Source organism: Dermochelys coriacea, chromosome 9 (assembly GCF_009764565.3).
Source record: "Dermochelys coriacea isolate rDerCor1 chromosome 9, rDerCor1.pri.v4, whole genome shotgun sequence".
Classification (NCBI taxonomy): domain Eukaryota; kingdom Metazoa; phylum Chordata; order Testudines; family Dermochelyidae; genus Dermochelys; species Dermochelys coriacea.
The window spans coordinates 22597464-22614603 of record NC_050076.1 but is presented as its reverse complement, the minus strand read 5'-3'; the positions used below and the strand labels follow the sequence as shown (position 1 = coordinate 22614603).

At 40.5% G+C, this 17140-nt stretch overlaps 1 protein-coding gene across 1 annotated transcript; it reads left to right on the top strand.

The window, feature by feature from the left end:
* Window positions 1-2900: 2900 nt before the first annotated feature.
* On the top strand, window positions 2901-11706 carry IL12A (interleukin 12A). The gene is given in 7 exon segments (XM_043492611.1): window positions 2901-2911; window positions 5412-5464; window positions 6797-6948; window positions 9470-9577; window positions 9690-9731; window positions 9835-9942; window positions 11021-11706. Coding segments are annotated over 7 exon segments (642 nt in total). The 3' UTR covers window positions 11189-11706.
* Window positions 11707-17140: the final 5434 nt, after the last annotated feature.

The following is a 17140-nucleotide window of genomic DNA, read 5'->3' as shown; positions in this document are numbered from 1 at the left end:
CAAACTTATATATAGGTCATATACAATACATTACATAAGCTACACAACAGCAGTAGCAACATATCTTAAGCCTGCTGGAGAGCATGTTGCATAACAGGAAATTTGGAGAGTTTCTAAGGAAAGTCTTCGTGCCCAGTGTCTAGGCTGTTGTAGCCAGTCTTCTTAGGCAGATCCAACATAAAAGGTTTCTTTTGCTGGCTGAGAGACTCACATAAGCCGCTCACTCAGCACAAGAATTGTGCCAGATCCACCCTTCTCAGCGCTGTCGGTTGAGAAAACACTGGAACATGCCATCATATGGAGAGTGTAGCCTTCAACCCAAGCGTCAGAAGGCTTTTGCATAGATATTGGATATTTTAGTAAGCATTGAGAAAAGTCTGTATAATAATCACTGCAAGGACAGTTGCATTGATCATGCCACCTGGGCTTCTTTACTAGACTTTACTAAACTGTCTTTGGCAGCCAGACCAGCATTCTATTAAGTCTTTTTTTCCCCTGTATAAGAACTTAAACTTTCAATATATTGCATTTTATTTCACTAGTAACCCCCAGCATTTAATCTTATACTGCAACATCCAAACATACTGCAACATTACCTTAGAGAGGAAGGATGGTCTCACAGTTAAGGCATTGGACTGGGACTCGGAAGATCTGGAGTTTACACCTAGGTCTGCCACAGACTTCCTTTGTGACTTGGGCAAATTACTTAATCCCTCTGGGCCAGGTTCCAGCTCTTTTGTGCTGCTAAAAGGACCACAATGGCCTTATGGGGAATACTCCCAGTGCAGGAGCAGCATAGGACTGGCATATGCAGCCTTTTCCGGGCAGGAAGGGTATTTGCTAAACATGACCTGTGCTTTGGTAATGCTGTGCTGTGCAGCAGTCTGGGTCAGGCTGTTGTCAGTTAGGGCAGTGCCTTGGAGTTTTATATTATGTGTCACTCCTTTAGGTATAATTCATGTTAATGTACAAAGTTCATTGTTGTATGTTTACATTTTGTTTGTATTAGAAATAACATTTTAACTAAAAATAATCCACTGAATCATTACTACTATCCTAACACAGAACAAACAACTGAAAGGACTGGAACTTCTATGTTGTGTATTCCTATTTAGTACTGCTTTCCTTCATGTCAGAATGGCTAAGAGCATGATTTTCCTGCAGGGAAAGTCCCTGTGAGACCTGAGGCTGACAAGAAGGAAGCTGAGCCTCCTTTCCATGTGGGAAGGAGAGGATCACACACAGAGTGTACCTTCCATGCACAGATCTCTATGGTATAATCAAGACCTAAGTGTTTTGTGCAAAGCTCCCCTTGAAATTAATGGTGGTTACGTACACAGAACCTGAGAAGACCAGACCTCTACATGTAATTGAACAAAATACTGTTCTTTTCAATCAAGAGAAACATATTATTTTTTGTTGAGGAATTACACATACAAGAAGTGTGGAAAAGGAATGCCATAAGCAAGCACTTATTGTCTACATCACAGGTTCTTGAACTGTGATCAGCAGACCACCAGTGGTCCATGAGCTCCATTCAAGTGGTCTGTGGAAAGTTCCTTCCAAGGTGCGCACCTGGGCGGCCACACAAGAGAATGAAGGGCCGTCCACCTAATTAGTGGAGCCACGCAGGCGAGAAGATGCACATGTAAAGTGAGGTGGTGGCCTTGGGGAGAATAGAGGGTATGTGGGAGGGGGAAGTGGGGTGAAGTGGGGGAAATAGGAGGTAGGGAGGGTAAGAAGAGGGTAGGGGGAATTTGGGACATGCAAGGTTGCGGCAGCCAGAGAAAGAGGCAACTTTTTCCAGCGCCGGGGCTGTGGCTTCCGGGAAGAGAACCCCCTCCTTCCCAGCCCTGGCTCAGTAGCTGCTACGGCGGGGGAGAGAGGACGAGACCCCGCCATCCTTCCCAGCCCAGCTCAGTGGCTTGCATGGTTGGGGAGAGACTACTGATATTAAAATATGAGCTGTGTGCTTTTATTTGTAGAACAAAAACACATTAATTATTATTTGGGTTTTTTTATATAGCACTTTTATCCAAAGCGCTTTACAATAGTTAGCTAATGGTACAAACTACATTTAGAAAGATCATTAAGTGGTCTGCCAAGACCCTCAGCAATTTTCAAGCGGTCCATGGAAAAAAAAGTTTGAGAACCACTGGTCTACATTATCTGCCATGGCAATTGGCACAGCTCCATCTAATGAGAAATCTCACGCATTATTACTGAAGACAACATTATAACTTAATTTCACCACGCAGAGAACATGAAAAGCCTAATAAATGCTTTTCACACTCATTCATATTTCCAAAACCTGTTTCACTTCTATGTGAGAAAAAGTCTCCCAACTAAATTAAAACCACAGCCCACAACCTTAATGACTAGCCAAAAAGCGGAAAATACACAGTAAAACTGGAAACTTATACAGTATTTGTATTGTAGCAAAGCTAGTCTCTAGATATACCACAAGCATATTATGGGAAATTAGATGTCAATTAAAATCAGACAAACCTGGAAATTCAATATAAAACTCTTGATTCATTCTGCTCCCATTGAAATCAATAACAAAACTCCCATTGACATCATTGAAGACAATATTGGACCAAAAATTCTTCAAACCCAAGAGATTATAAAGCTATGATTTTAACCTACATATTGGTAGTGCGACATATATATAATATAATCTAATATTAAAACATTATGTGACCATACAAGCTATAAAAGCAGCTTCCAGATGTGCTTTATCATGGGCCATGACACCATATCGCTGTAAGTTTCCAGAGCTTTTGGTAATAAAAACAAAATTGAAAAAAGAAAAAGATTGGTATCTGTACATTTTAATTGGATATTTTATTCCTCCTCCATTACATTTTTGAAATGAAAAATTATACCAAGCTGCAGCCATGAATTTTGGGTAAGTGCTAAGAAAACAAGAAGGCTGGTGTTGGAAACTCCAGCTGGTCGCCAAGCTGTAGATTTCTGTAGTACCTGCCTGCTGTGATGCCTGCTTTTGTCTTATCATTTAACAAATTGTTGCAGGGGGGGAGAGGGGGAGGAAGAGAGATTGTTGTTGTTTTGAAAAAGCAGCCACTAGTTCTTGGCTATTCCTCATATCTCCACTGGCTGGGGTAAAATTCATTACAAACCCAGTTTCTTCTCTACAAACCCAAGTAAATGGGTTTTGTGAAGAGAACTACTTAGAGGCTGGAGGGGACTGGAATACATTCCCCAATCTGAAAGCAGAGCACAAAACATCTCTGCAATCTTTACACTGACTTTATTCCAACATCTGGGTTGTGATAGGGCCTATAATCCCCACACAACCACTACTCAAGGGTTCATGGAAATCAGGGGTCACATCCTTCACTGCCTTGTAGCTTGCACCTTGTACCCACTTGCACCTGGTTAAATTGGGGAAAAACATATATTCTGGTTTGGTATCATTTTACTCCCTCGCTTTACACAGGTATATATGACTGTCCAAAGGTAGTAGAGCAGTGGTTCCCAAACTTGTTCTGCCACTTGTGCAGGGAAAGCCCCTGGCTGCTCCAGGCCAATTGGAGCTGCTGGAAGTGGTGTGGGCTAAGGGACGTACTGGCCACCGCTTCCAGCAGCTCCCATTGGCCTGGAGCACCAAACTGCAGCCAGTGGGAGCCACAATCGGCCAAACCTGCGGACACCACAGGTAAACAAACCAGCCCGGCCCGCTAGGGGCTTTTCTTGCACAAGCAGCAGAACAAGTTTGGGAACCACTGCAGTAGAGAATAGCTGTCCAGATTTCCTTGTGGTGGCTTCTGTGAAGTTGGCACAGAGCCTCATTCTGCTGCAACCAGGGAACAAAAGGTCCCTTGGCTAATCCACTGTGCAGCAGTCCAACATCTGTAGTAGGTGCTCTCCAGCCCTGGCCATTTCCGATGCTTCATAGCACTGGTTTTCAATCTTTTTTTATTTGCGGACCCCTAAAAAATTTCGAATGGAGATGCAGAACCCTTTGGAAATCTTAGACACAGTCTGAGGACCCCCAGGTGTCCACAGACGACAGGTTGAAAAAAGCTGTTCTACAACCTTTCCCGGACCCTTCAGACATAGTCTGCAGACCCCGAGGGGTCCACGAACTAAAGGTTGAAAATCACTGCTCCAGAAGAAAGAAAAGAAAAACAAAATATATCGGGGGGGAAAATTCCTTCCTGACCCCTACAAGTGACTGGCTGAAGCCCTGCAGCATGATATTTTAGGACCTTAAGATATGAGACTAAGAATAAACAGTTTATCAGGGCATTACATTAAACAGGATTTCAGCATGAACCTGGAACTTTCCAGGCAAAGATGCTCTGAGGCCTATCATCTAAGGCCTAGCTCTAAGGGCTTTTCCAGTTTCATACCCCCAAATCAATATAATCGAGAAAATACTCTCTAAGTAAATCTACAGAGCCTGTTACAATACTATAAGGACCTCTAAGAATTTTATTTGCTTGCTCCTGGAACTTTTTAAATCAAAAGATGATCCCATACCTAAAGTGATTCAATTGCATGATCTATTGTTAGACCAGTGCCCCGAAACTATTGCATATAATTGTTTTTGCTCCATTTAGATACAAAATTAATAATTTTAGATTGCTTTTTGAGAATAAATTTGCTTAATCTCTTTTTTAGACCTACACATTATATTTGGCAATTAATCATTAGTATTTGGCTTGTGTAGATTCCCCAAAAATACCAGTAATGTTTGTCCTTTGCATATAGTACATTATAGTTTTAGAGAGTGATGCTCTCCCAATTGCAGCCGGTGGGAATGGGACCCTTTTTAGTTTCTAATTTGTTTGCTAGTTTTCCCCTTTAATATGACAGCCATTACTGAATGCCATTATATAAGACAATGCAATGAAAGTATAAAAAAAGGATCCAATCCAAAGATTTCAAAGTGCTTTCCAAAGGTTAATGTTTTAAGTGTCAAAGCACCCATAGAATGAAGGGAAGTATTATCTCTATTTTAAAGATGAGGAAATTGAGTCACAAAGACGTTAAGTGACTTGCCAAGGCTTCGTAGCATGTAAATGGCAGTGCAAGACATAGCAACAAGATCTCCTGAATTCCAATACTGTACATACATTAATTATTAGATATGCTTTCTATCTACAACAAAAAGGAAGCTTGCTTATCATACTTGTTTGTTCCTCCTTACATACTAATGATATCATCATCCTGCACCATAATGACATTTGAACAAATTCATGACACCACTCTTTGATGCCATAATGCAAGCAGCTTGGTCCCCACACAACCTTTTTCCAGATACTACAGTGACTGGCGTTGATCCAACTCCTAAAATTGATTTCAATTATTTTTTAAAAAAAATATGTATCACTAAATGCTCCAACATCTGGATACAGGGCTGGGGACTGAGTGGTAACCAGCAAAAAAAAGGGGGGGGGGCAGAAATGCTTCACCATTGCTTACCGTTAACAAGGTGGTCATATCATAACAGTAAAGGCTATTTAGAACTAGGTAGGAAGATTACACAGTAATGCATTACAGGGAGTTAAAATATGTTCAGCTTCAACCCATCTTTTTGCTTTGCTGCTTGTGGAATGCAACAAAGAAAAGGAAGGCCTAGTGTATTTCTTGCTGATCCCATTTCTTCATTAAAATCCTGATTTAACTTCAAGACATATTTTTGAAAACCATACTAACCTGTACATGCTGAGGCAAACTTTATTCACTCATGTGTTGCAACACTGTCACACTAATTCTCTTGCAAGGCTGGCGGGATAAACTCCTTCTGTATGAGGCTGTGTCTGCATGTCACATCACAAGGTGAGGAACTAGTGTCAGATTAGCAAATTTCATCAAAGTCACATCATATTCTAATAATCCTTTGGATTTCTACAGCACCTTTACCGCAAGGATCTCAGAGCATTTCATAATGGTAGATGCACTGAGTCCCCTAGCACCAGTGTGAGGAGGGGGGGGACTATTATCGTCCCCACTTTTCAGTTAGGGAAACTGAGGCAGGGGGCAGCGACGTGATTCAGCCAGGGTTACCCAGAGCTGGGCACTGACCTGCTGTCCCCCAGGCCTGGGAGTTGCTCACTAGAAGCCGGCACGCGGTTCACTCAGCCCAAGCTTGGTTTTGAGGCTACAAAGCAGTGCTGGGGCCAGGACAGGAGCCCACCCAGGCAAAGGAGGCCGGGCGGGGGCGTGGCAAAGTCGCCCTCGGCCCCTCTCCTGGTGCCGGGGCCCCAGCTCGCCCCTGGCGCGGCGCCGGACTCCCGCGCGCCCCTCGGGATTCCCTGCGTGCCCGCGAGGCCAGGCCCGTGCGCTCTCTCGGGATGACTAGCCGGGGGCCGCTGCCTCCCGGAGGGAAGCCGAGAGCCCGCCGGCCGCATCGCAGGGTTTCAGCTCTGACCAAGCAGCTGATGTAGAGAAAGAGAGAGGAGGGAAAGTCCTGGCCACACGGTGCGCCTCCGGCTATAAAAGCCGCTGCCGCCAGCCGGCCCCAGCAGCGCTCCAGCACCACCTCAGCCAGTCCGCATGGCGAAGCGCGCCGGCCCCGACTGCCCCCGTGAGTGACCCGTGCCCCGCAGCGGCCGGGCCTGGGAGCGCAAGGACCCCGCCAGCAGGGGGCGCACGCCGAGGCCTCGCGCGCTCTGCGCTGCGAAGGGCTACGGGTCGGGGGCCGGGTCGCGGCGAAGGGGGGGGCGGGCAGCGCGCAGGGAAGGGGGCGCGGAGGGGGCACGCGCAGCCCCTTGCCCGGGGGTAGCGGGCTCCCGGGCTAACGCGCGGCCCTTGTCTGTCGCAGGTGGCTGGCTCCTGGTGACTCTCCTCTGCCTCGGCCTGCCAGACCTGGCAGCGACCTCGCCGCTGCCCTCCTCGTGGCCCACTCTGAGTGACCGCCTCAGTGTTTCTAAATCCCTGGTCACCGCCGCGAGGGAAGCGCTGCGCCAGCTGAAGGTTTGTCTTTCGTGCTCCGCGCCTCCCGTCGCTTCTGGTGACGAGGTGTCACTCGTTAAGCAAAGCTGCTTGTCTTCAATATTTATAGCTAAATAAGCCCCAGTAAAACAAGGCCTGCAAGGGGTAAGTCAGTTCCTGGGACTAGCTCCTGAGCAAGAAGTGGAAGCGGTGTCCAATATACAAACTAACGGCACCAGGAGTTGCTATGAAATGTTTCTTTTCCAAAGGGGAGGCAAATGTAGCTTCTTTGCCGCTCTTTCTGCATTTGTTTGGCCACATTCACAGTTTTGCGCAGGGGAGGAAGAATGGGACTTGTAGGGGTGCATAATCCAACCCTAGATAGAAGGGATGGGAGTTCAGGAAATGCAGGTTCTGCTGGCAGCTAGATGCGCTCAATTTGACTTGGGCAAATTGCTCAGGCACCATTTATAGTACAAATCTAACTGTGCCATTGCACATTTGTCTGATGTGGCTAGGTTAAGGAGTCCCATCTACACAACAAATAACAAAGCAGGCTAGAACATGGATTATGTCCCTGACCACGAGTTGGGAGTTTTTGATATGTAGTGCACAGAAGGATCAAGGACTCATCTTCATGTTGTCTCATTTTTAAAACAGGGAAAGTAATACATACCTACCTCCTAGGGGTGTTGTGTTTATCAATGTGTGTAAGAGAGTGTCTGAGATATTCAGATGGAAGGAGCTGTGGGAGGTTTTATTTCTATGAGAGAAGGCATCCTTTTTCTAAAGCAGCCAGATGGTGCCCATTCCCAAACTGTGTGTAGCCTTACATCTCTGGCTTTTCAGAAATGCATGCATATTTGTTTTTCTTTTCTTTTCTTTTCTTTTCTTTTCTTTTCTTTTCTTTTCTTTTGCTTCAGCTAATCAAATTTCTGTGTCTCTGTTTTTACCCATATTAATCGTTTGGTATTTCCAGAGAATGGTAGTAATTTGTCCTTAATTTCCATACCTTTTTTTCTTGCTTGTTATTTCATACTTACCTTTCATTTGTGCGTCCAATCCTTTTTATTAATTATTAGTATTGTTCTATCTAATTGTTGCCTGAAATGAAGCTTCATCTGTCATCTTCCACTGGTGCAGGATTTAAATCAACTGGGACAAATTCGGGGGTGATAGATATGGTAGTATAAATTACTTGTTGGTAAGCAGAACACAATACAGGGATTGACTCCAGCCATCCTCCTTCAGTACTTCTTGGTGGTTTCTTTATTTTTTCTTTTCTGGGACAGTTTATTTGGGAATTTCACACAACAGCCTAAGATTCTGGGGTTGTTTTTTTTTAAAAGAACAAATAGATTCAGGTTAAGGCAAAGAGATGGTCTGCATCACATATCCAGTATTATGCTCAGTATAATGCATCCGATGAAGTGAGCTGTAGCTCACGAAAGCTTATGCTCTAATAAATTTGTTAGTCTGTAAGGTGCCACAAGTACTCCTTTTCTTTTTGCGAATACAGACTAACACGGCTGCTACTCTGAAACCAGTATTATGCTCAGTAAAAGTTAACCTAAATAGGTACTTTAAGCTTAGTTACAATTAATAAAGAAAATACCTTTCATTTTCTCATGAGAACTTTCTACCCTTAAATTCTTTGTCTTCCAGGTTGAGTGACCCTCTGTCACAGAGAATTTCCCTCTGATCTGTGTCCTGCTAGTGTTTGCTTTTACTTTTTCCTTACCTGTACTGTTTGAGATATTTTTTCCAACCCCTGTTCAATTTGGTTAATTCATATATAGTCACTAAGTCCTGTAAAACATGCCATCAACTAGGCAATTAGGTAGTGTGTTGGCTGCTGGTTAAAGAATTCAAACAGCCCAGCATGAAAGTATCCTCTCACATTATCTCTTTCTAAGAATTGTATGGGTTCTGGAGGAATCCTTTTCTCTGCCATGTCTTTTAGTTATATCTGTCTCTCTTCTTTTTATTGTCTCTCACTGGCACAGTTGAACTGGTAGTAGTGCTAAGGGGAATCTGTTTCTAAAATTCCCCATAGGGAATATGCATAGGCATAGCCTTAGGGTGAGAGAGGAGAAGAAACTAAATAGTTCCATCACCTCAGTGAGACAAAGTGCCACTGATGTTTGGCCACAAGACAATGCCACTTGTCCATTTGAATGTTATTTGTCTTTCTCTTTTTTAAAAAAGTAATCATGTTTTAAATTGTAAGTTTGTGGTATATAATGTTCCGAGTGCAGATTCATCCTCTTAAAATGATGTAGAATGTTAACATAATGGAGACAATGTAATCCAGTGTGACACATACAAAATATAAATCTAAACAACCCTTTCTCCCAGTGAAAATGATGGCAAAATTTCCTTTGACATTAGCTTCATAACTTGGATATTTGCTTGTTGGTTAAAGGCATAAAGATATATAAAGAGGATGTTGAAGCACCTTCAGTTGCCATAAATCACCTACTATCCAATATATTTCTGCTTATAAACATGCCCTGCAGCATTATGGGCAATGATTCAAACAATGTCCCCTTTGTTTACATAGGAGCGTGGCATGCTAGGATTTGAATGTACCCTTGAAGAGGTTGATCTTGAAGATATCACTAAGAATAAAATCAACACAATTAAGGCTTGTATGCCAGAAGAGTCTAAGGTATTGCAATAAATAAAAAATCAAGTTTCATCACCTTTATATGGAACCATCATGTAATTCATCATATTGATACAGAATGATCACATTCATGTCTGGTGTCTTTGATTTTCAGACTGAAAATTGTCCTGCACTGGAAAGATCTGATTTTGATAAGGTAAATTGCCAGTCTCTCAAAAGAGCAAATCATGTGCTTTTTGTTTGTCTGTAAGCATCTAACAGCACTCTCCAATATTTCTTAATCCTTGTACCTTCTACAGATTGAGTGCATGCAAGGTATCAATGAAGACCTGAAGGCTTACAAGGCAGAGTTCAAGAATTTCAGTAACCAGGAGATGCTGGCCAACGTTATTGACAAAATGATACAGGTCTGTTTTCCTTTCAGTTGCCTAAAAGATTATATGATTTCTATCATAAATGGAGCCCTGTTCTATGTGTTTCTTTCTGTAGTTAGCCAAATAATAAGTTACTCTTGAATCTGATCATTTAAAATCTTGATTATGATTTTTTCTTAACATTTTTTCTTAAATTCTTAAAATTTCTCATCTCTGTATAAATGAGGTCTTACTTTGATACTGTATATTACTGTATTAAAAAGTGATTCCCTTTCAGTGATGTAGTAAACATACCAGTAGTTAATTTTCTGTCTTTTTAATAGGTTTCAGAGTAGCAGCCGTGTTAGTCTGTATTCGCAAAAAGAAAAGGAGTACTTGTGGCACCTTAGAGACTAACAAATTTATTAGAGCATAAGCTTTCGTGAGCTACAGCTCACTTCATCGGATGCATTTGGTGGACCACTTCATGCATCCGATGAAGTGAGCTGTAGCTCACGAAAGCTTATGCTCTAATAAATTTGTTAGTCTCTAAGGTGCCACAAGTACTCCTTTTCTTTTTGTCTTTTTAATGGTATCCTACTTTGTCTCCCATTCCTACCATGAAATGTAGTGTAGGTGAGAGATAAGACTGTATTTTGGTAAATAATTAATATGTATTGATAAGAAATAGGGAACACATGTAACATGGTTCTTAACAAATTCTAATAGCTGGTAGCAATCGTGTCCCTACTTTAAAATAATTGCCTTTTTATTAACATAGTGTATCTAGGTACACTGGAGATTCTAAAGTTGTCAAATGCAATGGATTTAATTATTTGTAAACCACAGCTCCCCCTGATTATCCTTTAAGGCCCAAACCTGTATTCCTTGGCAGGGAAAAACTATTTACATCATTGGGAATGTTTGCTTGCATAAGAAATACAGGTTTGGGCCCTAACTATATGAAAGATATTATTACTATCATAGTTTACCTTTTCATAAAAGATTTTATTTTTAATAATTTAAATTAAAAAAATTAAGCTAATTTTTTGCATATTCAAAGACTGATGTATATTTCTACCTTAAACATGGTTAAATTGTCTGACCAACCCACTTTTTTTTTTTTTTAAAGGCTGTGAAAATTAACAATGTAAGTGTGGAGCAACCATCTACAAACAGAGGATCAGCCTCTTTCAAAGAGAGAATGAGGTTATGTAGTGTTCTCCATGCTTTCACAATTCGCACTGTGACCATAGCCAAGATGCTGAACTACCTGAATTCTCCTGGAAGCTCATCATAGTCACTGAAATCTGGAATCACTTTCTATAAAACATTGAATTAAAGCTATTTTAAGTATCAGGAAAATATATATTAGGTTCTACTTACTGCAAGACCTCTGTGTGTAGAATTCTCACTGGAGTCATAGAAACTTGTACACACAGAGGGCTTCCAGGATTTGGACCTGAATTTAAGAATACAGTAATACTTCTACAAAAACGTTTCTAAGCACAATAATATTCTACAATATTTTTCATTACCCAAGTTGTCTTGAGCAAATTACTATCAGTGTCTCTTAAGCTAAGATGTTACATTTCTACATTTCTAGAAAAAATAAGCTATATCAACATGTTCTCAACCTACCAAACACTCAGGTGTAATTTATTTATCTTAAATTATTTATTTATACATTTGTAAGTTTTTATAAAATTATTATATAAATTGAAACCTATTTATAACATTCCTGACTTATTTATTACTTATTGTTTAATAAATTTATAATCTCTATAATTAACTTTGGTCTTTTTCTTATTTGTGAATTAAAATCAATCTAAAAGGGATACTGTCACATTAGCAATTGTTTTTTAAAATATATTTATATATTTGCTTGTAAACAGTACATCACTGGTAACACCCAAGTACTGGGGAAAAAAATCTAATTTCGTTTTCTCGATATTGGATGTATATTCTCAGAGAAGACAATGAAAGTAGGATATTCTGTCTACTTCATAAATCGTTTCCAGTCACTATAATAGATTCACAGGGTGAAATCCTGGTCTCACTGAAGTCAATGGCAAAAATATTCTATATAATTTATATTATTTCACCATGATTCAACAATTTCCATCCCACCATCAACCTCAGCCTAGACCAATCCACACAAGCGGTCCATTTCCTGGACACTACTGTGCTAATAAGCGATGGTAACATAAACACCATCCTATACCGGAAACCTACTGACCGCATACTTACCTATATGCCTCCAGCTTCCATCCAGGACACACCACACGATCCATTGTCTACAGCCAAGCTCTACAATACAACCGCATTTAATCCAATTCCTCAGACAGAGACAAACACCTACAAGCATTCTTACAACTGTAATACCCATCTGCTAAAGTGAAGAAACAGATTGACAGAGCCAGAAGAGTACCCAGAAGTCACCTACTACAGGACAGGCCCAACAAAGAAAATAACAGAACTCCACTAGCCTTCAACCCCCAACTCCACCTTCAGCCCCCAACTAAAACCTCTCCAGCGCATCATCAAAGATTTACAACCTATCCTGAACAATGATCCCTCACTCTCACAGACCTTGGGAGACAGACCAGTCCCCGCTTACAGACAGCCCCCCAACCTGAAGCAAATACTCTCTAGCAACCACATAACAAAAACACTAACCCACAAACCTATCCTTGCAACAAAGCCCAATGCCAACTCTGTCCACATATTTATTCAAGTGACACCATCATAGGACCTAATCACATTAGCCACGCCATCAGGGGCTCGTTCACCTGCACATCTACCAATGTGATATATGCCATCATGTGCCAGCAATGCCCCTCTGAAATGTACATTGGCCAAACCAGAGAGTCTCTACGCAAAAGAATAAATAGACACAAATCTGACATCAGGAATCATAACATTCAAAAACCAGTAGGAGAATACTTCAACCTCTCTGGCCATTCAGTAAAAGATTTAAGGGTGGCAATTTTGCAACAGAAAAGCTTCAAAAACAGATTCCAGTGAGAAACTGCTAAGTCTGAATTAATATGCAAACTAGATACCATTAACTTGGGTTTGAATAGAGACTGAGAGTGGCTGGGTCATTACACATATTGAATCTATTTCCCTTTGTTAAGTATCTTCACTCCTTCTTGTCAACTGTCTAAATGGGCCATCTTGATTATCACTACAAAAGTTTTTTTCTCCTGATAATAGCTCATCTTAACTAATTAGCCTCTCAAAGTTTGTATGGTAACTTCCAACTTATCTGTATGTATATATATATATCTTCTTACTATATGTTCCATTCTATGCATCCGATGAAGTGGGCTATAGCCCATGAAAGCTTATGCTCTAATAAATTTGTTAGTCTCTAAGGTGCCACAAGTACTCCTGTTCTTTTTATTATATAGTAAATATTTAAGAGCAGAAGGGACCATTGTGATGTAGTTTAACCTGCATAATAGAAGAGGGCATAGAATTTAGCCTAGTAAGTCATGTAATTTGCCAATGGAACTAAAGTGTATTTTTTTTTAAAAAGGCATTGGTTTGGATTTAAAGAATCCAAGTGATGGAGAATTGACCACATCTCTGGGTAATCTGTTCCAATGGTTCTTTATAGTCACTGTTTAAAATGCACATTTGATTTCCTGTTTGAACTTCAGATATTGTCAAGCTCTCAGGCCCTAGTACAGTGCCCCAATGTTTAGGCTGCAAATGCCATTGGGGAATTTTAATTCATTTTGGGGGGCGGGGAGGGGAAGGAACTAAATAATATTAATAATAATAATAATAGAAGCATTTATGTTGAACTTAGTTATGGTATCAACTTGTTTTTGATTTTAATCAAACCTAAAGTTTGAGTCAGTTTTCAGCTGACAATGTTTCATTACAGAATTGCAATCAAGGATTTACCTCTCTCTCTGAAGAGGTCTAATTCTTGTTCCCTCTGCATCTGAGTCTGGCCATTTACTGCTCTTCCCTGTCAGGGGGAAGGTAGAAGGGGACACGCATTGATGCCACAGAAAAGACATTCTTATTGATCTAAGTTTCAGGGAATTGAAGTTGCAGAGAAACTCCTGCTTGGCTCCAAGGTGGAGCATGTTCAGTGCAGATGGATTCTTCCAAGAATTTAGCAGCCAAACTCTAAGTCTGTACTGAGCATGTGTGAAATGTGCTATTTCAAATGCTTATAAGTAGGCCAAATTTGAGGTGTTTTTTGTTCACAGAACTGCAACAGGCCCATCCCTGACACCATATTGACACCACTTGCCAAATTTCAAGTCCCCGCTCCACAGCATGGTGATGCTACAGCTTGTAAATGAAATGATTATAAGAATTTTTCTAATGTGGGCAAAACAACATATTTTCTCCTACTGTCGTTCTTGGAAAAGGATGAGCCATTTTTGCTGCAACCTTCCAAAAAACAACAAAAAAATTATTCTTACAGACACCTGGCATGACATGTTTCAGCTGAAACAATTACAGTTTGGCAAGATTATGAACATCTGAAAACAGTCTCATAATGGCAAGTGTCAGACAACCTTGGCAATCCTGAGCCCCCATGATGCTCCAACTTGTGCCAGAGCCGAAGCAGAGAATCAGGGATGCACACCCAGTTCCCTGGCAGTCCTCACACTTTGTGGCACCCAGCAGAAGATGGACACAGTATAGAATATGCCCCAATATTTGTTATAAGAAAAGGAGTACTTGTGGCACCTTAGAGACTAACAAATTTATCTGAGCATAAGTGAGCTGTAGCTCACGAAAGCTTATGCTCAAATAAATTTGTTAGTCTCTAAGGTGCCACAAGTACTCCTTTTCTTTTGGCGAATACAGACTAACATGGCTGCTACTCTGAAACCTGTCAATATTTGTTATGTGTTTCAATCCTAGAGGGACTCTTTTTGCTTAGACACCCAAATGATGGGTAAAATAGTCTTTCATCTAAATTTTTTTAAAAAAATGTGTTTGTTTGGACTAGTCAAATTGTTCAGCATTAGTATAACAGGGGGTCCAAATCTGATTTTTGTCATGCTGCTATGATGGAAATGAAGGTCCTTTCTATGACTAACTCACTAGGTACATAGTGTTTACTTACTAATGGTTTTACGTATTCCTTTAGTATCACATGAATATTAAATAGATAAAATATGTTGTATTGTATTTCCAGTGTTTTTCTTCATATGACACTTATGTATGCCATAGCTACTCAAAATACACATACTATGGGTGGGAGGAAAAGCCCATTGTCTTCAATGTGGCCAGGATTTCACCCTGTGTATTTAATACTTAAATACATATTTAATACTATAACGAAGTCTGAAAGGCATGTTATTTAATTAGGCACATTTAGCTAATTAATTAGCTAATTAGTCTAATTAAAAGCTGATACCAGGTAATCCCCTCTGAGTGGGATGTAGCCTGCTGTGTTACTAATCTTAAATATGGAGAAAGACAATACCCTTCTTTTAACCACTGAAAGAGATCCCCTAATACCAGAGATGGACAGATTATTCTTTACACCTACCTACAAAAAGCTTCTTCCGACATTCATCAGTCAGGAACAGAGTTGGCTTCATGATACAGTGTGAAGGAAATTTTTGGATACATTACTACCAGTGCCCCAGTGCTGCCACTATTATAGTCCCCAAAGTTACAGTGTTTACAGCACTTGCTGCTGGCGCTACTGCATAATTTTGGTGCATAAGGCTCCCGATGACATGATCACGCTATGGCTGGATATGGTATAAAGATGGGAGGAAGTCAAAGTTTTGTACCTTCACAGTCTCCCTGAGAACTTGATATTTAACATAATAATTGAAAAGCAGATCTGATTTATTTATAACCAGAAATCCAGTACCTACTTTCCATTTTTATATCAACATTTTAATATCATTTCATGAAAGAAATTAACTGTTTTTATAAAATCTTAGAATGCTCAATAAACATTTATAAATAATAAATATTTTTATAAAAAAATTCACGAGAAATGTCTGTTACTGTCACACTCTCTCTCTCATATAAATGAAGGAATCTCCTCTCTGATTCTAATTAGGTAGCACTTGGCCAAACAGATAGCCCCACTGGAGCCATCTTAAATGATCCAGTGTGGTAACATTTGGAGGTTAAATATACACAGATTAGATTTTTCAAAATAATTTCAGTTAACAGCTGGTTTAAAAAACTTAATTAAAAAAACATTAAAAAAAATATGAATATACCTTAGAGCAACTTTGAAACTGCTTTTTCCACCAATTTCTAGGGGGACTTAAATTGTCTCAGCCCTAATTTGCCTCAGAAGAATAAGGAATCCTTCATGTTTGACTCATTTTTTCTTCTTATAGTTTAGATTCTGATCCTGCAATGAGATGCACACAGGCATACTCCCTGTACACACGCTGTGCTCCATTGTAGGATCGGGGCCTGAACCATCTTTGCAATTAGATGGAGTAGGTCCATATTTTTGAGGGTGTGTTACATTCATCAATAAGGTAGGAAGCACACAATGACCCAAGAAAATAAAGTATAATATTTCCCAAATAAAACAATTTTCTAAAGTGCCTTCCCAAAATGTTATGGCTTTATGTAATCACAGAAAAACAGACAATAAGTGGTAATTTAACGCACTGCAAAAATTAAATATATTAGCTGTGATATCAGTGGCTGCAGAATTTCCTGAAGTGTGTTTTCTGATTGGTCTCATATATGTGGAGGCACAGAGTCAAGAGTGATTTATCACTACAGAGCCAGATGAAGACAAGCCCTTAAAAAGCAACTTTGGAACATATAAACAGCAGCTTAACCAACAATAAGGACATGCATTGTCAGGTGAAAATCTGATCAAAATGACTCTCCTTCATGTGGGCTCATCAGTGCTCAGCCATTGATCTTGGCTGTAACCAAGAAAACAGAGAAATCTACCACCATCCAAAAAGCTCAAAGAAGAGAACCAAAAGTAATGTACATGATTTAAGGAACTCCCATTGAACAGAGAGACAGCAAGGTCTAAAGGTGGGAGGGCTTGAAGTTCCCCTCATGTATCTCTCTCCTCACTCATTCCACTGGAGGGAACAGGGTTTCTCCACACACACAGAAGAGGCTACAGGACAAGTCTTTGAGCCCCATGTATTTCAAAGAGGTCCAGGGGAGGGTGACCACTGCCACACAGTTGCTGAACTCCATTCATGCATGGCATGATTAACACTGTGGTTCCTGTCTGTGCATGGATATTGGGGGCATAACCTCT